Source organism: Amblyomma maculatum, chromosome 1 (genome assembly GCF_055883805.1).
Source record: "Amblyomma maculatum isolate TAMU_Amacu chromosome 1, ASM5588380v1, whole genome shotgun sequence".
Lineage (NCBI taxonomy): Eukaryota > Metazoa > Arthropoda > Arachnida > Ixodida > Ixodidae > Amblyomma > Amblyomma maculatum.
In genome coordinates this window covers 322,588,746-322,611,047 of record NC_139344.1, presented here as the reverse complement: position 1 = coordinate 322,611,047, position 22,302 = coordinate 322,588,746, and the positions used below count along the sequence as shown (strand labels likewise).

At 43.3% G+C, this 22,302-nt stretch overlaps 1 protein-coding gene across 5 annotated transcripts in view; it reads right to left on the bottom strand.

Moving 5' to 3' along the window:
- Positions 1-22,302, bottom strand: part of Itpr (Inositol 1,4,5,-trisphosphate receptor) — a 127,269-nt gene that overhangs the window by 17,430 nt on the left and 87,537 nt on the right. For 2 of the 5 annotated variants that reach the window (XM_084581514.1, XM_084581385.1), the window contains 10 exons: positions 21,993-22,118; positions 21,136-21,269; positions 19,197-19,397; positions 16,245-16,355; positions 13,697-14,065; positions 10,672-10,797; positions 10,545-10,611; positions 10,324-10,443; positions 9,619-9,802; positions 5,459-5,808 (listed from right to left, as the gene is read on the bottom strand). In XM_084581514.1, coding sequence (XP_084437640.1) covers positions 5,459-5,808; positions 9,619-9,802; positions 10,324-10,443; positions 10,545-10,611; positions 10,672-10,797; positions 13,697-14,065; positions 16,245-16,355; positions 19,197-19,397; positions 21,136-21,269; positions 21,993-22,118 — 1,788 coding nt within the window. Of the gene's footprint in view, positions 1-5,458; positions 5,809-9,618; positions 9,803-10,323; positions 10,444-10,544; positions 10,612-10,671; positions 10,798-13,696; positions 14,066-16,244; positions 16,356-19,196; positions 19,398-21,135; positions 21,270-21,992; positions 22,122-22,302 lie in introns of all 5 variants that reach the window. The other 3 variants (XM_084581338.1, XM_084581430.1, XM_084581473.1) reach the window with 2 other exon arrangements.

The window sequence follows — 22,302 nt, the reverse complement described above, 5'->3', positions numbered from 1 at the left end:
GGCTGATGTGCCACCTAACAGCCACGATGGCTACCACTTGTGGCTGCATCTGGTCACTCCAGTGTCTCACTTCAGGCTTTCTGCTGCCTGCACAGCCACCATGGATGAGAGGATGAAGGTGGGACCTCTCCTCTGCATTCTCTGCCACTACTCAAAGGGGATCGGGAGTGGAAGAGTGGCAATGAGTCATGTGAGAGGGCTAGAAAGAAGGTTCACTGCCTATGACAGTCACAGAGAAAGGCAAACCCCCACACCCTCTCTAAATTGTGACCTCCTAAGCACAACCTTGCACTATTTTTCCATTTGGCGCCGTTCAGCTGGCCCTTCCACAGGTTCATGCCGGTGGATAGAATTCTGGCCCCTGGTCTGCCTATTTATTTAATTAGGAAGCTCCGTCCAAACCAATGTGTTAAAGAATATTCATTAAACCACTCATTTCAGCTGTGTGTAATGTGTGCTTGCCTTACTGTTTGATCCTTCGTGATTATGGCGCTGCCCTAACCACTTCAGACAAAACTGCAACATAAGAAAGTGCTCTCATCAGAAAGGATTTTGGCGAGCAGACAGACACCAAAATCACAAATAATTAATTGCAAGAAGGCATGTTGAATAAAACGCCCGCACTGTAAATGCATACACAGAAAAGGCAAAGCAAAATGCAGATGGATAAGTGTTAAAGGCAATACCAGGTCTGACACACACTGTATAACATCTTGTGATGGAGAAAGTGGCCAAAACGTTGAACCAACTTAATCAAAAGGTCATTTTACACTATTATTACGTATTCAGGCAGCCTAAGAAAAACCAACCGCCAAATAAATATTGCTTTCAATGTTTCGTTGCTGTCGTTGCCCTTTTATATTTCATAACACGTGTCTTTAATGACTGCTGCGGCCAGTCAGTGAACACTAAGAAAATAAATAATAGGACGATTAAAAAAATGTAATGTGAATGTTTGAGCATTAGCTATGATGAGAAAGCGAAGAATTTTTTACAGACATGTTCATTTCCTCACAAAGCCAGCTGGAGGTGAATTCAGACTCACCAGGACAGCAGTGATAATCTGCAATAATCATTTTTCAAAATATCGCTTGCAGCAGTGACAATAACAATTACATCCGTCTGAACACATCAGTCAATGTGTCTTCTGTATTCTCCCACTTTCACTACGACGACTGCCTTCCATGGTAAGCAAGTTTGTTCCCATGGCAGCCACCCCCAGTTGCGCATTGCTCTGCTTCTGCCACACCTTTTCGGTGCATCATAGACACCTAGGATTTTCAGTGGCACCACCTTCAGGTTGCTCACTCTTCCACACTCATGATAACCTCCTTCTTACACGGCAGCCCCCCTCATAGCTTTTCCCATGATATCACCTTCAGATTGTGCAATCCTCCACCTTTGCCAGAACCTCCTCCTTCCATGGTAGCCACCCTCTTGATTCTTATCATGGCATCCACCATCTGACAACGCATTTTGCCACACTCGCTATAACTTCCCCAACCACGAACTCCCACCCTCTCTCTCCAACTTTCCCTCATCCCCTTCTGTCTTAAAAGGGGTTTCCCTCTCATTTAACCATATGCAGGTGCTGACAATGGGGTCAATGCCAATGATGACGATGATAACGGTCCAAAGCTGGGAAATGGGTCAATAAAATCTGAAACTCTAAAACCGTGGTATGTGCACCAAAAGTAGGCAATGGAGAATCTAGAAAATTCAGCATAGAGCAAATTGTGGGTGCTTCCAGCTTTTCTAGAGGTTTTAGGCCATGATCGAGAGATGGAGGGCATGGAGATTTGCCTTACCCCGCACCCACAGGAGAGAGCAACCCTACTCTCCTGCCATCTTTTCTGATCCGCCACAACAATTCCCTTTTGGCCTCCGTTCAAGCAGCTGCAAAGAATGCGGAAGAGAGACACCAGTGTCGCAAAGCGGATGCTTGCCCTTTTTCTCGTCTGTAGTAGCTGCACGGAGAGCAGCGAGTCTGGGGCAAGGCACTACTGATGCAACCGGATACACACATACTCAAGAGCCACTGCCGCCCCAGGTAACATAAGCCTGTCTTGTGCATATATGCTGCCAGTGTACGATCAAGGAAGTTCATCTAATTGGGAGATGCCAGCAGACAGTTTGCCTGCGGACTATTCCTCAGTGTGTTGCTCTTTGGCCACAGGTATAGTCCAAATTAGCTGATTAGTGCGGCTGTGAGTGCAGGGCTACACTAAAAGCCCCACAATCTGAGTAACATACCTCCTTTATGAGCCTTAAATAAACCAGATTCCAATTTTGAGAATTTCATTCCCATAATATAGATTATCAAGCTCGTAGCAATATTCAGCACAGTAAGCTGTTATTAATTTAAACAGCGCAAACATGAAGACAAAGGACAAGATAAATGAAAGCCACAGTACAAGCCCTGACTCACAACTATGCCTAAGCCCTTTACTCCAAGGCCCAGATAAAAACGAACATGAAGAAAATGAAACAATCACGTGAAACAACCCCTGGGTTCACCTGCTGCACAAAAAGTCACTCAAAAAAGACACCTCTTTGCTTGAAAGAGCAAGAGAAGTCTTGCTAACACACTTATTGTCCGTTGAAATAAAATATGATTCCACTATCTCTCTCGTCATCTTTTCTTTGCGGCGAGTTTGTATCGCCACAAAGAAAAGATGACAAGAGAGATCAGTTCAGTTCAGTTCAGTTCAGTTCAGTTCAGTAGTTCAGTCGTGTCCGACCCTTCGTGACCCTATGGACCATATCACGCCACGCTTTCCGGTCTCTCACTATCTTCCTAACATCACATAACTTCATCTGCAGCGTCTCGAGGATGCCATCTGACCATCGCGTTCGCTGCCAACCCCCCCTTCTCCGGTGACCCTCAACCTTTCCCAACATCAAATCTTTCTCCAGTGACTCCTCTCTTCTCATCAGATGACCAAAGTAGCTGAGCTTTAACTTTAGAATTTGACCCTCCAATGAGCAGTCAGGGTTTATGGTCGACAATATCGACTGATTTGATCTTCTGGCCACCCAAGGAACTCTCAAGAGTCTCTGCCAGCACCACAATTCAAACGCGTCAATTCTTCGGTGGTCAACCTTCTTCACAGTCCTACTCTCGCATCCATACATCACAACTGGAAAGACCATAGCACGAGTTATACGAATCTTGGTTGGCAGTGTAATGTCTTTGCTCTTTAGTAGGCGGTCAAGGCTGGTCATGGCTCTCTTTCCCAGAAGCAGGCGTCTCCTAATTTCATGGCTGCAATCTCCTTCTGGGGTAATATTGGAGCCCAAGAAGAGAAAATTTGTCACGGCTTCCACTTCTTGTCCCTTGATGCTCCAGGACTTGATAGAGCAAGAAGACATGATCTTTTGTCTTTTTAATGTTCAGTTTAAGCCTATACTTCTCACTCTCTTCTTGTACGCGCATCAGAAGACTCTTGAGTTCCACTTCACTTTCTGCCATTAAAGTGGTATCATCCGCATATCTAAGGTTGTTAATACGTTTTCCAGCAATCTTCACTCCATCTGAAGACTCGTCCAGAGCGGCCTTCCTCATGATGCACTCTGCATATAGATTAAATAGGCAGGGCGACGGTATGCAGCCTTGTCTCACTCCTTTCTCAATCGGAAACCAATCAGTAAGACCATGCCCAGTTCTGACTGTGGCCTCTTGCCCTTCATACGATTCGTGAGGAGACAGATGAGGTGAATTGGAACTCCCATCTCTTGGAGAGCTTGCCACAATCTGCTGTGACCTACGCAGTCAAACGCTTTCATATAATCAATAAAGCAGAAGTAGATGGGTTTCTGGAACTCTCTTGCTTTTTCCATGATCCAGCGAAGGTCGGCAATCTGATCTCTAGTTCCTCTGCCCTTGCGAAACCCAGCTTGCACGTCTGGAAGCTCCCGATTCACATACTGCTGCAGCCTACCTTGGAGGATTGAGAGAGATAGTGGAAACGAACATGAAGAAAATGAAACAATCACGTGAAACAACCCTTGGGTTCACCTGCTGCACAAAAAGTCACTCAAAAAAGACACATCTTTGCTTGAAAGAGCAAGGGAAGTCTTGGTGACACACTTATTGTCCGCTGAAATAAAACATGAGAGAGATAGTGGAATCATATTTTATTTCAACGGACAATAAGTGTGTCAGCAAGACTTCTCTTGCTCTTTCAAGCAAAGAGGTGTTTTTTGAGTGACTTTTTGTGCAGCAGGTGAACCCAGGGGTTGTTTCACGTGATTGTTTCGCTTTCTTCATGTTCGTTTTTATCTGGGCCTTGGAGTAAAGGGCTTAGGCGTAGTTGTGAGTCAGCGCTTGTACTGTGGCTTTCTTTTATCTTGTCCTTTGTCTTCGTGTTCACGCTGTTTAAATCAATAATGAATAAGTACCAACTCGCCCAACAAAGTATCTTGGTATGACAATAACCTGTCTATTCTGGGCAAAAAACTCGGAATTCAATTGATAAACGGCTCATACTTCAGTCAAATCAGTGATGCAGCCTGCACCACTTGCACCGTGAGTGGGCCTGCAGCATGTGACGACACAACTTGAGCATTATTTCCCCCACCTGCATGCGTCCCCCTTTAGCTTTTCCTTTTAGTATTCAACTTGCATGCCAAAGCCAATGAGCATGCTCATCATAAAATCACAATTTGTCATACAAAAGTGAGCATGGTGAGCTGCAATTGGTAATTCATATTTGCACAAGTTTATTTCTTAGCAAAGCTTAGTAATTCTGAAGGACCCCACACACTGATATAAGAAGTACTTTGGCTTGGGCTAGTTGGTTCATAGCTGATGATTCTGAGGACAGCGCGAAAGGAACGAAGACAAAGAAGGGACACGGAAACAACAGGACAGGCGCTACTGATATTCTGATATTCTTGAAACCCATATTCTACTAAGCTAGACTCTCTTTACTTTCAGGTTTATAGCACCTTGAATAATTTATACAAAAGAGCATTGAAAAGGGAAACTGCACAGTGAGATGAGAGATGTGTGACACATCTGTTTTTCCTTTCTGGCACATGTTTACATAAAAAAATATGCCAACCCAACCTGCTTAACAGCACATGTTAAGTACTAATCATTGGGCTAGTTGGTGCTGACCATATTAGAAAAGTTTGCAGCATGAAAAAGACAACGGCAAAGAGAGGAAACAAACACAACAGGATGAGCACTGCAGTACTCTCATGCTTGTTTCCTCACTTTGTGCTCATCTTATCTATTCTAAAACTTTTCCTATACTAGCATATTCTCAAGCCTGCCGTAGCAGATTTTACGCAAGCAAAGACAAATTTTCATTGATGCCCACTAGTATCAAGAAATGCCGCTCATTCTAGGGAAAAAAATAAAGCCACTAGCACAAAATCAAGCTACGTCACATATTCGAAAAAGGCAATGTGACCCCCGAAGTGAAAAATACATGTTGCCCAGCTCACTCACCTTGTGGCACATTCGGGATAGCTCGGTTGTCAACTTCGATGAGGAAGTCATCACGGAAGAACAGAAATGCAACAATGGAGAACAGGTACACCAAGATGAGCGCAAGCACTGCGGTGAGAATGATGGAGCGGCCATTGCGCGTCACAGACTTGATGACGTTGAGCAGCGTCTCCTCCTGGTACAGCACGTCCAACAGGAGCACGCTATAGAAGAGTGGGTGCCCCACAAGGCCTAGAGCACAGACTGCCAAGAGGCAGACGTGGTAGAGCAGCTCCATGTCCGACAGCATGTGGCCAAGACTGCGTGCAAATGTCCCATGGTTGCCTACTATGCTGACGAGATGTACCGTACTGTAAAAGCAAACAGGTGCCGTGCACATTAATGCATAGGTTAGCTCATTCATACGTGAATGCGTGGAGCATGTGCGATAGGTAATAAAAGCAATGGTGATCCCCCTGTGTTGCATAGCTGTGCAGCATATTATTAGCCTTAGCTCAGGTCCCAACTCCAGCTTTTTCAGTCAGATACATAAGAAACGCAAAAAATTACAAGGGTTCAATGCTGCTGAACCAAATATTGAGCGAAAGCATTAGCTGCGGGTGACCGAGTGTTCTTCTTCCTCAGCCCACATATAAAGCCTCACTTTAACCAACCCATATGAACGTGCCTTAGTGGCCTATAGGGGTAACGTGAATGCCAAGGTCCTAGCAGGCTGATTCTGACATAACCGTCCCTTGTGAAACAAGAGACCCAAGTTGGCAGCTCCTGCCAGCCCGTGTGTCACGTAGGGTGTGACGTCACAGCGTCACGTGGGTAAGACGTAACTGCGGCCAGGTCACGCAAAGACTTGAAAGTGCGAGTAATATTGCTTTTGGAATAAAATAGTTTCATTATGCTACCACTAAGAGATTAATTTACTGCACTCAAGGAGAAAGGTCAAAATTTGGTGAATGACAAAGGCAAGATTTTAATAAAGGTGACAATTTTCTTATTATATGCTTTTAAAAACCGCTCTGGAAATATTGTAAACCTAAATTTCCCAATTCACTTTTACAATTCTACATCTCTCTAAATGGCTAAGAGCAATGCCAGTGCATAAGCTGCCTCCAGTGATTACCAAGTATTTCATGAGCTTAAAGGTAAACTCCGGTGGTTTTTCCATCATTCTGTGTTTTTGGTTGAATTAGATTCCTCGGCACGTCCTGACTCGAACACAGAAAACCGTTTTTCGAAATTCCAATTAGAAGTATTTTTAAAATTAAAAAACAGCAAATCGAAACCGAAACTGCTTTCACGGCCAGAAACGACGTCCCAGGTGACGAAATGGTGACGTCACACTCAGTATTAGAGAAACACTCGTACTTGCGTTGGATGGTGAAAATAAAGTATGGAAATCATGAATCATGGCATAAAATGTCTGAGGTAGTTCAATATAAGCCTCACAATTTCATAATCATGCGGGAAGTGGACAGTAACGCCGGTATACTGTTTGTGACGTCAGAAACTCAGTGTTGCCGGCAGAAATAGTCTCAACTTAAGCCATGAAAACAGCATATTTTAAAGTCTTGTTGCAAGCGAACAGATTATTGTACGGCACCCAAATTTTGTAGAATGCGTCAGGACGGAGATGAGAATCTACAGTAAAAATTTTATCAGAATATTCGAATGTCAAAAAACCCCCGGAGTTGCCCTTTAATAGAAAAAAGTTTTAAATGCTGAAATTACATAACAACTGTGCATCGAAATTCTATAAGCCACATTTGCTTTCTGCATAAATGAACTTTCTACACACCACTTTCATAAAACTAGTGCAGCTTAAGCCGTGTTCAGGCTATGTTCGCAACGCACGTATCGTTCGTAAGGATCGTAAGCGTAAGCGCAAAAAACGTAATGTGTCTGTTCAGCCTGCTGTCGCATTGAGCGTAAGATGCGTAACGTCCGCAGCAAGCATGGGCGTAAATGTCGGAGGACCCGCAACTTTTACGACTAGCACAGATATGTCTGTTACGCACGACCAATGCGCGAAGCCGTTTCGGTTTTCCCTTTGCGATCACGGGGCTTCCGGTCCTCCCAGATTTTGCGCGCAAACCAGCTAGTAGGCGAAATCATCCAACGCTCCTACCCTGCTGCAGTGTCTCGGCTCGCCGGTGGTTTTGGTGTTGTGTCGGTGATTGTGTCTGTCCGCAGCTTGATCATGTGCAGTGCGGAATCTTCGCTGTGGAATTATCAGCTTCTCATAAAGAAAGTTCGGCAGAGGCCAGCTCTCTACTACCAGTAGCTGAAATCGCACAGAGAGAAGTGCCAAACGATGCCTGGCTGCAAATTGGCAGTGCTCTGAGTCAAAGCAGAAAGTGGTTTTTCAATCCGTTTATTCATGTGCGAAGAAGCTCTTAACAAGCAAATGTTTCCTCTAGTTTAGAAAAGTGAGGTTATGGAGGCGAGGGATGCCCGCTTTGTCCCCGTGCATTCTCACAGCCCCTCGGCTCTGTTGACAAGTAAGAAACAGTTGGCTTGCAGCAAAAGGCCGATGCGGGGCGATGTTGTGGTCGGGCCGCAGAACGCAGCTGGCGCGGACTCGTCGAAGTTTGAAAGAAGCTCACCGTAAAAGAGAAAAAGAAAACAATATTCTCAGAGGGGGGACGAGGTTCCGCGGACGTTTCCTGCCGCGCGCCCCGGCTCATTGTTTGGAGTCAGTAATACGACCTTTGAGTCAAAGCCCTGGCCCGTCTCCAAGATCGCTCCGGGGCACTGATAAAATCGCAAGCAGAGATGCAGGCGGACCGCACGCCTGTTTTAGTGCGAGAGAGTGCGATAACGGGACACTGAGCAGGAGTGCGCGGTGCGTTGACAATGAGAGCGGGCGCGTGAAGAAATGTGCGAAGGAGTGTGCGGTACGTCAGCACGGTGAGCGAACGTCTGAAAACTGTGTGCGAACGTGTGTCTGCGAAACGAAGAAGTGTATTTGTAATCGAGTGGTTAATTTTTAATATACCCATTGTTCTTTTTCGTATTTTATTTGTGTGTACAGTCTTTTCTTTCACATCTCATTTTGAGCTTGAAGAGCCCAGACCTCTGCTATCAGCCGCTTGCTAACCGGCGCCATGTTGAGAGCGGTGATTGGCCGGTCATAAGGAACGCATCTTACCGAACGGCCCAGTGTCAACATGCGCAGTCGCAAGCTATGTAAACGGGAGTTCCAGCCGCTATGCGCACTGCGATAATACCATACTTACGACGGATGCGCACATAGTCTGATTGCGGCTTAATGCAGCAGTTCCAATTTCCATGCAATTTTGTATATTGGCTTTATTCACTTCTTTACATATTTAGATATACAAACTTGAACCAAAGCTTACCAAGATACTTTGTTGGGCGAGTTGGTAAACATCCATTATTAATATAAACAGCGCGAGCAAGAAGACACACGACAAGATATAAGGAAGCCAGAGTACAAGCGCTTGTACTGTGGCTTCCTTATATCTTGTCCTGTGTCTTCTTGTTCGCGCTGTTTAAATTAATAATTGAACCAAAGCAACGTGAAAGACACCACACTCTGAGCTCAAGAGTCAAGCTCAATGCCTGACTCGTCCAATTCACTCTAACTTGAGTGCAATTTTCAGAGAATTACTATGAACGATTATAGAGCATAAGCGCTACTACTCGGGGTGCAACTTTGGATGTCACCTCGCTGGGCCCGAATGACCATAACGTAACTAATTACAGGTGTCCACCGAAAAGTCAGACAGGTACTGCCCCTTCCTTGCCACAAAAAAACCAACTCAAACAAAAAAACTAAAATTTTCAGAATGAAAGGCGGCGTGACCCTGACCTAATTAAATGAAGCTGTGCATCCAAAAGTGAGACAGACACTGTGCCTTCCTTTCCTCAAAAACCACAATAAACAACATGTACAACCCTGCTAAGCCATGCAAAAAACACGCTTAACGAAGCATTTTCTCGTATCACTAGCTTCAAGCCATGCTTAAACCTTGCCCATTTATATTTTTACATGCTGTGCTTCATGCAAGTTGGGTTTCGCAGATGTAGGTTGAAATGTGAAATTACGAGGGCTGCGATCCAAAAACACAGAAAAATAATTGCAATCTGCCAAAAGCACAAAATAGGAACACAGATGCTGCCAGCGAAAGATGGGTCCTGACCTGATAGCCACATTGACTGTGCCCAGTAGCCACAACGTCGGCTGTAAGCCAAGCCAGGACATGAGACGTAGAATGCAAGCACAAGACAATGCTCGCATAGATGATGGCCGTGGTGCTAGCACCACTGCTGCTAGAGACACCAGCATCAGTGCCCAGCTCAGGCCACTCAGCCGGGGGTCCAATTCTGCACAAAGCACCATGCAAGTTGAGAGAGCACTACTGGAAACTGGGCAAAGGACTTGTCTCTTGTTAAAAAGCCCTGATAGGACATGAGTCCCGTGGTACAGAAGCTTTAATGAGAAAACAGCTAGTTTTAACCTTTAATCTTCTACACAGGTCCTCATCAAGACTGCACATTCAACAAGTTAAGCACAGCTTATGCATACAGTATATAGAAAAATGTGGCTCCTGGCATTACATAACTCTTCTAAAAACAGCAACATCTTGGAGGTATTTTAGTAAGCCTATAAAAATAGGTCCCATGATTATGTCTTCTCATATTTTATAATGTTTAACATCCTCGATACCACAGTAGAGAGCTCCAGGTTGACTTTAGCTGCCTAGCGTTCTTTAATGTGCAACAACATTACACAGTACATTGGCATTTTGTCATTTAACCTTCATCAAAATGACAACCGGGACTGGAACCCACAATCTCGATTTTAGTCTAGTTGTATAAAAGAAAAAGGGACAGGTAGCAGATACCCTTGGCTCCTTCGAACGGGTAGAAGCTTGCCACAATGACGTTGATCAACACAGCCAGGTTGAAGGCCACTGTACTCCATGTTGACATGTGCCGGCTCACCCAGTACAGAACCGGCTGACCTGAAGATGATCATGGTTCACCCTGAATACTAACACCCTCTTACAGAAAACACCTGTACCACTCATTACGGTGCAGAGCCTCAAGTGCATAAAATGTTTACCTCGCAGTTTCTTCTGCCATTTCATTTCATTGAACAGGTCCTCTGTCCTTTCGAAAAAGTCCGACACCTGGAAGTCAAGGTGCAGTGTTTGCACGAGTAAAGCAAAGGAAGAGATGGCGGCACTCACCTTACTGCCTTGTTCATCCCGCTCTGTTGTGTTGTACACTTTCACCTTGGTCTCTCGTGTCAAAAATTCACAGATCTGAGGCACAGGGAACACAATCTGCTCCATCGTGCGGTCATGCCGAACAATCTGAAGAAAAAAAACACTCCATCAAATATCACAAAGCGAGCAGTATTCGTAGATTACTACCCCTGTCACACGGACAGTTTCGATTCTCATTGAACTCGATCTGCATTCAACTCAATGCAGATCGAGGTTGTCACATGGCAACTTTCAAGTGCAATCGAGCTCGATCCTGCTTGACTTCAAGCTGCTTCCTCAAGCGCTCTTGAAATTTCAAGCACACTCGAAAGTGGTCGTCGACACCTTCGTCATCAGTGAGCTCTAAAGCGCTCACGAGGAAAATTTCTCAATGCTCATTGAAAACACCCGTGTAGCACGGGACGCTTCAATCCTTCTTAAAAACCGCAATGCAGATCGAGTTCGATGAGGATCGAAAGTGACCGTGTGACAGAGTATAAGATTATAACTCAGCCTTGCTTGGGCTGACAGTAAATAACAATAAAATTATAGGAGTGGCACAATCCTTGCACGAACCGAAAATAGAAATGGTATGTCTTACTCCTTATTAGCATTGTTCAGTAAGATAATATGCTGTAAACACACTAGCCCAAATAATGACTAGTTTTTAACTGCAGTATCAACACATATCTTAAGCCAAACAAGAAACATTAATGCCAATTTAGTATATAAATGAAAGAAATACTGCCGCATTTATGTCCCCTTAAAAATAAAACCCCGCAATGGCACACAGTGCAAATCAGTCACACTTTTTCAATACAAACTTGAAAGGACCACAAAACTATTTTGTCTTCACAGAAGTGTACAGGAAAAGATATGTGAGAATGCTGGTATGTTCATATATACAGTGTCCTGCAACTTTATTGGACCCGTTTTGAAAAATTCTCCCGCCTCAACCAGAGGCTCATTTTCACTGAAATCGCGCACAAAGCTTGCGTGTTATTGATCCTTTTGTTACGTAGTAAGTTTGACCATGGTGCTTACCTGGTTTGGCTACACATAATGAAAAACCAGAACCGTCTGCGACGAGATTGAAGAGCAAAAGATGCCAACGCTGAGTTTTCGGCAAAATGCAGTTGTGGCACCATCTGGCGTCACTAGAGAAAAGCGCCGCGATTCTAAAGCACCTAGGCAGGCGGGAACGTTTTCGTAATGATGCTAGAAGGCACCACCGCTGGCCTTCACCAAAAAATTGGCAATCGAATCTTTCGCTCCTTCAATCTCATCACATACAATTCTGGTTTCTCATCATGCATGGCCAAACCAGGTAAGTAGCACTGTAAGACTTACTACACAACATAAGGGTCAACAAAGCCTAAGCTTTCTGCATGGTTTCACTGCAAACGTGCATCTGGTTGAAGCGGGAGAACTTTTCAAAATGGTTCCAATAAAGTTGCAGAACACTGTATGTCTGGGCCTGTGGAAATACGTAGTAATTTTTCTTGAATAATTTTGAAGCAAATATTTCGAATACTTCCTGCACATAAAAATCTGAGTAGAACATTAACCATTTTTAAAACCATGTATTTTACCAAAATTCAAGACCATCACATGAAAAAAGGAAATATTGTTTTGAAGCTTTGTCATACTCATTATTGACCTTTTGCATGAATGGCCATAAGAAATTGAAGGAGCCGACCTACCCATAAGAGCCAACATATTTGTGGGGTGTGGGACCTATTTGTAGAGCCTTCAAGAGCTGGTTTTAATTGCAGCTGTGCAGTTAATGTTGTTGTTTGCCTCTGCTTACATGGCACATACCCATGTGGGTGAATTGGCCAGGGTTTGGTGAGAAATGCTAGAAGTGATGGCTTAAATTATAGCAAGGTTGTGGGGAAGCACTAAGCATGTATGATTAAGAGGTAGATGAATGAAGAGTGATTAAATCTTAATAATCTTATAATTTATTATGAATAATAAAACAAGAATACTGAAAAAAAAAATGGAACAATTTTGAGTACTGTTAACAAGAGAATCTTCGGCTGCAGTACAAAGTTGTGAAAAAAGTCAAGGAGAAGGCTCAGCACAGAACCCCTTGTGACTCCACGGACACTAGGCATATGCACCACCCCTTTGCAGACAGCGCCGCCCAGAGTCAGGCTAGCAGGAAACACACTAATCTTTCACTGGGTCTGTCACTGGAGGTCGTGAGTATCGCAGAGCAACTGCGCTCACCCCTACTTTCTGAAGGCATGGTCGCTCAGCGTTAGCTCTGTGTGTGGGCAAGTTTCAAAAGAGTTAAAATTCCTCATTCAAACATTTGCGAGTGTTGCTCTGCCATCTGCTGTAACTTTGTAGAAGGCTTTTTATCATTCCTCCATTGTGTTGGCTGTGTTGCATCAAGTTTAGGGGCCACGTGCTGCGTGCAGCCATCTCTCCAAGATGATGCTCACTGCTTTCAGCAGCATGCAAAGGTTGTTGCATAACTGTTCTATCCCTCTCTTTTATCCTTTTTTTTTCAAAGTCTGCAGTTTTTACTTTGTATGGGCCACTACAGAAGATTTCGCCTTTTTGCAACTGCTCTGAGGTTCAATCACATGCATGTCCAATTGTGCATGACCGCGGACTAAAGCTGCGATTCTTCAGAGTCCAAATTTGCAAAGAAAAAGAAAAGATACTCGAGTAGTGTTCGCCGATCGTAACAAAGGTTTCTGGGCCCATGTTTTAAGCTCTTCTACACTGTCATGAGGTACTGAAAAGAGTGCTCTGTTGGTTGTGTTACTGATGTACCAGAACTTGATTATTAGCAACTCTGAAAAACACTAAAATGTGCATTTACAGTTGTCAGTGTTACCCTGCGTCTTGTGCATACTCAAACATTACCCGCCACATTCGTTCACTAAAGGAAGAAATCTAACGCTGCGAGTTTGTCACCCCCCCCCCCCCCCCCCCCAAAAAAAAAAAAAAAACGGTGCACTGAAAGGGTTAAAGACCAGACATGCCTTACCTCAATCTGTGCCGTGTGCGAGGCATAGTACTGCAGGGCCTGTGCTGTCTTGCAGTCCGAGCTCTCGTGCGGCTTCAGCAATCCAGCAAGGTCCCGGTTGTGCTGGGCCAGCTGGTGGCACAGGATGTAGATGTTGTGACCCACCTCCTTGGGGGACACGCCCACACTGTCACCACCACTGCCTCCCCTGCTGTCCCCAACACCATCATCATCATCATCATCGTCCTCTTCTTCATCTTCATCCTGGTGGTAGGCGTTGCATGCCACCTCAACCAGCTGGCGAGGGCTCATGTTGAAGAGAATGCGCTCAGCATTCTCACTGTCCCCACGACTCTCCATGATGGCCAGAAGGAGCTTGCTTGCATTGTTCTGTAGTGGCGCAGGGAGGGCGGACACAATGCTATCAGCAAAAATTTGCTTTATTTTGCAGACAAACTCACAAACAAAATCTTTCGATGTTTCTACTTGAGCACACCTCAATCTTGATTTTCCAGCTCCAAGGGAAAAGGCAAGGGAAAGGGAAAAGGTTTAAGTGCTGCTTTCAGAGCTGCCCATGAACATACAACAGGAACAAATTAGGTGAATAAATATAGCATCTGCAAGTCCATAGGATGAACTTGAAAGGACTGGAAAAATTGCACTGACGACCGTGCCCCCCAAAATGACATGCAAGAATTTTCGGCGGTATTCTAATGCAACATGCACAGTAGACTTCCATTCAGGTGAACTTTGTTCAGATGAATACTCGGATAAGATGAACAATGTAAAAAAAAAAAAGAAAAAAAAAGAGATCAACTTAAAACAGACTGTTCTGCGTGTATTTCGGTTAAGACATACTGCTTTGGCAATGACCACAAACTACGGCAACCGCGCGCAACGGCACCCTCACACCATCATCTCCTCACCCCTGTCAAGAAAAAAAAAAAAAAAAAAAGTTCTGCGCAAGAAAGCACACCCCAACAAGATGGGTCCTGTGCCCCTTCACACAGTATTGTGGGGAAGCTGTCTTTCAGGTGTGTACTTTCTTGGGGAGAAGCTTTCTTGTTATAGCAAATGTAGGACACTATGCCACATGCACTGAGGGAGATCTGACATCAGATCTTGGGCCGCGCAAGTCATATGCCAAGCTGCCTCATGCAAACTAAAAGGCATGTATGCACCTGCTTAGAGACCTCAGGTTTAAAAACTCCGAAGTACAACACACATTATCACTGCACATATATTGGCACCGCACCCACTGCTCGTGGTGGATAGAAAGGCACGTGCTGTGGCTGCTCGTGAAGCTGGTAACGGCTGCAGATAAAGTGAGATACAGGAGGCAAGTACTTAGAGCAAGATGAAACGCAAAGATCGGAGGAGAAATGCAGATACAAAGACTAGCTACTATGGAATAAAATGAGAAAAAAAAGCATCAAAAAGCTAACACAACCAATGCAGTTTTCAAGTGGATAATGTGAGCATGTTCCATGCCCTCAGTCTTCAGCTCCCTTCATGTGTAACGCAATAAATGTGCTATTCGCAATGATCCTTACTCTGGACATTATTTGTTTTGAATAAATATATACAGGACATACCTAGCATTCTCACACTTATTTTTAGGTACTTCCATCATGCTCGTGAATTTTTTTATGGGCACTTCTGCTAAGAAAACTTTTGATAAGACAAAACATTTTCTGGTCCTCCTAAAAGAGAGTCTCTTGTATGGGCTGTTGTCTCTTCCGCAGTGAGAGTGTGTGTGTGCATGCATGTGTGTGTTATTTAATTTTGAGGCTCTGAGCTCTCTGAAGCTACCCAGCCAAGCAACTAGAATGGGACCAAGCCTACAAGCAGGTGTGCCATGCATCAATGTTTGGCCATCTCAATGCCACAATAATGCAACTCTGTGTCAGCTGTTTCATTAATGCTATCTTGTCAGGATAAGCTTTCTTGCATGGAAGCATTTATATATTTTTTCTTTACTCAGCACTGTCAAAAAGATGTGCAATGAGTGCTGTTGTGCAGGGTCGCTGAGGCTCGCAGTCGTCACAAAAGTTCATCGTAGCTCAAGTATGCGCAAAACAATTTATCTTAAGTGAACTTTGCTTCTATATTGAATCCCATCAGGATTCAACCAAATGGTTCAATATCGTTGATCTTATTCAAGATTTGTAATAAGAGAAATATTACTTATTGGCATCCAAACAGCGCAGCTGTACAGCTACAAAGATACCGCTTTCTCAGAAACTTCGTAGTTAAAGAAAAATTCTTCCTTGTCCGGGATTCGAACCCGGGACCACCTCCTTTCCGGGGAAGTCGCACTACCAACTGAGCTAACCAAGATGGTCAGGTAGAGTGAGAATGAATTGATCTATAACTTGAAGTGGGAATGGTATTGGTCGAATATTTTCAAGAATTTGTGTTGACCAAGTTATTCTTAATGGGAGTCGACTGTCACACACTTAGCAAGACACTGTTCAAGAAAGCAAAGTAGTTGTAGGCAGACTTCTGAAAAGAAGTCACCGGGAATTTGCCAAAGAAACAGAGTGCTAATAAAGTAGTGTATGCCCACCTTTAATTCTAGTACAAGGTCCATTCGCTTTTTTCCCAGGGGGTTGATGTCATTAAGAACCAGTGCAATGATGATGTCGATTCCGTTGCTTTCATGCATAGCTATGCAGTTCTGAAAAAGAAGGAAAGCAAGCAAAAACCATAATCTATTATGGACAGGTTTTTCCCATGCTGGGAATTAATCACGGACAAGGCTCTCATGATTCCACACAGCTATTTAATACAGCACTAAGAAAGCAAATTTTTCAAGTCATATATTGTTCATTTTAAACCGCTTGCACAGCAAATATAATCTTCAGCTCTTAACTATCTAACAAGATGTACATTTTAAAGATATATTAAGTTTGCAATTATAATGCATTTAAAACAATGGCGATGCGGCCACTATCCTCAATATTCTAAAAGCAGGAACAATAATACAGTAGAACGTCGAGCAGTATTCTAAAAGCAGGTTAACATACTTTATATTTTGTTGCCCATCGACATGGAAAAAATGTTGCTCAACAAGTTGTCCAACTTCAGAAAAATGACACACTCAGCAGATTGAAAATGAAGGCTGTACACACTGTGAGTGTGCATGAATTTACAGTACAGGACAAACTGGTCAAATTTAAAATCTGTACTGGCAAATCACCCGCAATGCCCACCCTTATTTTTCTTGAACAAAAAAAAATCGTGCCCGTCTACCTTTGGCGTTAGAATACTGACTCACTCACATTTAAAATTTTTCGCAAACGCATAGCCAGATCACAATTATATTGCACAAGTTTTCTGGCTTTTTTTTTTCCAACTTGGGCACAGTTGAACAACAAAGGGCAATACATACTGCATAATCTTTATCTTAGCTAGTTGTTCCATAGTGCAAATGCACCAATCATAAATACAAAAAAAGAAAGGCAGAGACATGACACGAGGCTGACAAGCAAATGACCTTTGTTTGAGGTAGAACGAGATGGCTACACAGTATGAGAGAGAACAGAACATGGGGAGCCTCAGTTTGCAAGCCAATGTTTCAACAAGGGGACTTGTCTTCGTCGACAAGATGATCTGTCGAAAACAAGTCCTCTTGTTGAAACATTGGTTTGCGAACTGAGGCTTCCCATGTTCTGTTTTCTCTCATACTGATCTTTATTTGGATATACAGTGACATCTCTATCCAAGCAAAAATGCCAGAATGGGGGAAGGGAGCACGGAATTGAATGCCTACTCATTCTCACATTTACACCTGTATACTGTTGGTGATGATGGCAGAATCCTCTGAAAACAGTCTGTACACTCGAGTCAAGAATATTAGTTAGTAAGCCTCGTGCTATGTCGTTTCTCTGTGTGTCGTCTCACCAGCTGACTTGCTATCTGTGAGCTATAACTTGCATATTTCATTCCCTTTACAAAATATTCACCAGCCTCAACCCTATAAATTTAGCACACCTGCTCGTCTATTTAGCCACAAAAGACAGTCCTTTAGTATAGACCAGCAGCAATCTGTGATGTATGATGCAGTGGCACTGCTGTCACCGGCTTGGCAGAGGGGATGAAAAGCAGGCTTAGTACCCATAGCAGCACGTGGAAACAGTTTTCTAATTTCACAGTCTGCCTACACTGGCACTCCACTGCGAAGAGCAACCATGGATATCACGGAACACCTTGCAAAGGTATGAAAGATCATTTCAAAGGCAGAGTATATTTAATATACATACCACGAAAAATGCACATCAGAGTCGTCCACCACTGGGGTAATGAGCGTGACCCACAGAAACACATGGAAGAACCTTTCGAAATATGTACCTTGTTTCACAGAGCATCTATGAGGGCGGCTGTTCATTAAAACAACATAATGAAGTGTGCAACAACATTTCACAGGTAATCCGTTTTTTAAGGCGTCATGATAAATGTGCGTTATGTAGCCAGATAAACGCCAAAACACGTTCGATCCACTCGATTTTACCCCGAATTGAGTAAGCTTCTCATGTAGTTTGAAAATGGTGCCATCGACATTAGATTCCTTGGAAATTGAATACTACCATTTAAACAGATTTACACTGAAAACAGTCCTCAGACAGTATGGTAAATGAAAAACAAGCTGTGCACAACAGTATAGTATTATCAACATCGTAATTACACACAGAGGTAGTACTTGCAGATGCCAATTGTCTGATGAATGCACGGTTCTCCGTTCACTTTCCGTGGTTTTTCAGAATTGCTTTTTAATATAATGTTGACTATACACTATCCAGTTTGAATGACAGCATAAGTGAGCAAATTTAGCACATGTGGCACTATGTAGGACATGAGAAACTTGTGCAATTCAAAGATGCACCCAGTAGATAATGCACATCTTGGGGGTATGCCCAGATTCACAGCACGCATTTATCAATGTGTCTTATATATAGATTGCCTACGAAATGCTACTGCATACTTCACCGCACTCTTCTTCAAAGTACTAGCCAAACATTAACGAATGGCCACCTCTATTTGAAAAGTTTCACTTTCATATGTTTCTATGAATTGTACTCGCATGCACCTCATACTCAAAGCAGCAGGCAGGCCCATGAAAAAGCTTATTGGTGTTTGAAAAACACTCCGCCTTTCAAATGACATTTCATACTTTCATAAAATGTTTTAGGGTGTCCTTGGTTTGAAAAAGCTTCTTGGTGTTTGAAAAACACTCCGCCTTTCAAATGACATTTCATACTTTCATAAAATGTTTTAGGGTGTCCTTGGTTTGAAAAAGTTTCTTGGTGTTTGAAAAACACTCCGCCTTTCAAATGACATTTCATACTTTCATAAAATGTTTTAGGGTGTCCTTGGTTATCCTTTGTGAATAACAACACACTAGGCACAAGAAACCAAGAAAGTGTAAATGATCATTAAGGTATGCACGTCACGCATTTTTCTTGACGTTATGCACGTCGCAATGTGCACCTTTTTGAAGCTCGCTTCTGCACTGCATCACCTGGTTTTCATGGCAGGGGCCTTGGCAGTATTCAGTCAGTGTCTCGAGGGTCTGATTGACGAGGTCCACATTGTGTTCGTTGATGTAAAGGCCGAGCAGGCCCAAGCCACCCGTGGTGCTGCCACAAATGCAGTCCAGAAAGAGCAGCGTTTCTGACACCAGGTTGTAGTTGTTCTTGTTGCATTGGTTTCGCAAGAAATCCTGCACAGAAGCCCCAGCATTACAGAGCATAAGCAAATGAAGACCAAACACAACCGTAGCAAATGCTTTCAATAAGTTCACCTCTACAAATACAGTAAAATAACATTCAATTAAATAAAATATGATGATAATGCATGCGTGTTATAATTAGCATTTTCAAAAGGGCAGTTATTCAATATTAAGCTTTCCTTTTCCTTTAAACTCATATTCTTCACATGTAACTGCTGCCAATGTCTTCAAAGCATTAAGTGTCACAAAAGTTATCAGCGAGAAGAAAACGGAAATCCTGATTTTTGGGGATTAAAACAAGTTGTTTTAAAAGGTATCATGTGTACACAGATTTCTAGTGCACTGGATTTCAAGCTTGTTATGCTAATGCTATAAAAGCTTCATGAGCATCTTATTTATTTTGACCCTACTTGATTAGGACTGCCAGAAAGGTCTCGCCAGATGCCCATAGGTACCCATGGCATCAAAAGCTCATTTAATTGGACATAATTCGGACAGGCTCCTAAACTGGCACTAAGTCAAGGTATGGCCCGCTTGACAAGCTTTAATCAAAATATTTGTACTCAGGCATGAACTCCATGTTTCACGATTTCTCCCTTCCATTTGATGTTGTGGCCATGATGGGCATACTTGTCTGTCAATAAACCAAGAATCCAGCTACATTATTTTGCTTTTACAGCTTCATCACCTGTGTGCAGCAACAGTGGATGCAGGACTTGCACATCAGCCAGCAGTTCATTGCATGCCATTCAGAATAACGACTGCCTTATCGCTGACCATTTTTGCTGTTTTTCAAAGTCATCTTGCCGCTCTAGTGCCAATGCGTGCTTCTCTTGCTTTTATCTGCACGGCCTTTCTAGCTTTCTGTTCTGTCAGCCTCTCCAACATTTTGCATGCATTCATCATTTGTGCACTGAAGCCTGTCCCACATGCGACGCCACATGAGAAGCTGCAGTGCTACCATGTCGCATATTGAAAGAAGCCGCACAGACCATAACATTATGAAACAGTTCTGTTCTCAACGAAGCGTCAAACATCTTTATCATGCCGTTTTTGTTCTGCGAGGAGACGACCACTGCCCAGGTTCTCATCAGATTAATTTTACTTTCAAGCAAACGACTCCTGGAAAGTTCGGCAATACATTCAACAATAAAACATCAATAAAATTCAGACATTCTATATTCCGCACACATAAAACCTGAATTAATGAGGTCCTGCTTCATATCACTAAGAACATATCACTCTAGCTCTGAATGACCACTGCAAGGATAACTTCATCAGGCTAGGAACATGAAGTGAAATAAAAGTAACACACAGTACATCATATGAACTTGAATACTATTACAACACTAAACAGTTTCTTTGTCTTGTTAGGAAGCATAGAAGAAATAGGAGACAAGCTACTGCATGCATGGCTCACATAGGGCAAATAGGTTATGCTTTTAGGGTCCACATTACGAGTCACTACCACTTCCAGCATTTCCACCAATCAGATGACCCGAGGTCAGGGAGATAACGGCACTTCCGAAAATGACGCAAACTCGGAATACAGACCTAGGTTTTGCACATTTCACTAACAATGGTCAATGTTAACTAATTTCTGTGAAGTTGCAATACAACACATGCAAAAAGCAAGACATGAGGAAGTGCTTGTCTGCTCCTTCTGACGTTCACAGGCCGATGCTGCCCACCAGTCAGCTTAACAGGTCAATCTTATTGAGAAACGTGCCTGCAGGCTCCGATTGTGGTTTTCACACAGCAGCTGCAGGAAGCGCAACACTGGCTGCATGACCAACACCTCGGGCGCCAGGCGTGGCTCCTGGGGCCGTTCGTTTTCCTCACTGGGAGACAAGGGGCTCCCACCTGGCAAAAGGCATCAAGCGAGTGTCATGCACCAAACACAAGCTAAACACACCGGTCTGCTACTGGAACTGAGGAACTAAAAGTCTAACATGTTACCATTGTTTAAAACATTTCCTTTTTTAGGACTGTATAAAGATTTGTTCATCTGAGAAGCAAGCGAAGGTGTTCACGAAATCACACAAGATATTTCTCCCTTAGCTTCACAAACTTTGTGCATAAAATAAATGTGCTGTAAATTTGTTTTGTTTTCATATAATTACCATATAAATTACATATGGGTAGCTTTTTGTTACATGAGTATTAAGCTGTGTGTAAGGTCAAGAAGAATGTCAAACCTCAATTCCAGAATAACTTATTTAGAAGCATGTTTAAAAACCTGTAGCCATTCTTAGACTGCCCAAGATGCTGGATTTGAAGACACCAGCATGCAGTTTCATGAGCCTCCTTCTGCAATCTCTCATTGCAGTTAAAAACCAGACTTGTAATTTCATAGGGAGTGCACTACACCTCCTGACAAAATGCTCAGCAAATGACCATTTAGATGCCAGTAATACCCTACACAGAAATCCATCACAACTTTATCCAGATGCCAGCTATGTTTTGTTGGATCAAAGAAACAAGCAGTGAATTGATGGAGACGAGGCACTGGTGTAGCTGCATCCTGAAGCTCAAGTCTCTTCCGATAGACTCAAGCTTGGTCCAGCTGATGAGTAGCATGCTCACCACCAGAGTCAGTGTTGAGGCCTCCGACTGTGGAGCGCACATGAGCATATGCCTTTCCTGTGACCTGGGCAGCATCCTCCAACTGGGCTCGTAGCTCCTCAGACACCACAAGGCTGCCCTTGCCACCTGCTACGGTCACCAAACAAGAGGCAACTTTTAAAACACTACAGCAGACATCTGAGCCTTCTTCCAATGCGAAATCTCACAAAATTGCACTTGAAATTGTTATTTCAAGACTGGAATTAACAGAGACACTTATCTTAAACAACCGCACTATATATCTAAAAGAACTGATCAGGACTTTAAAATA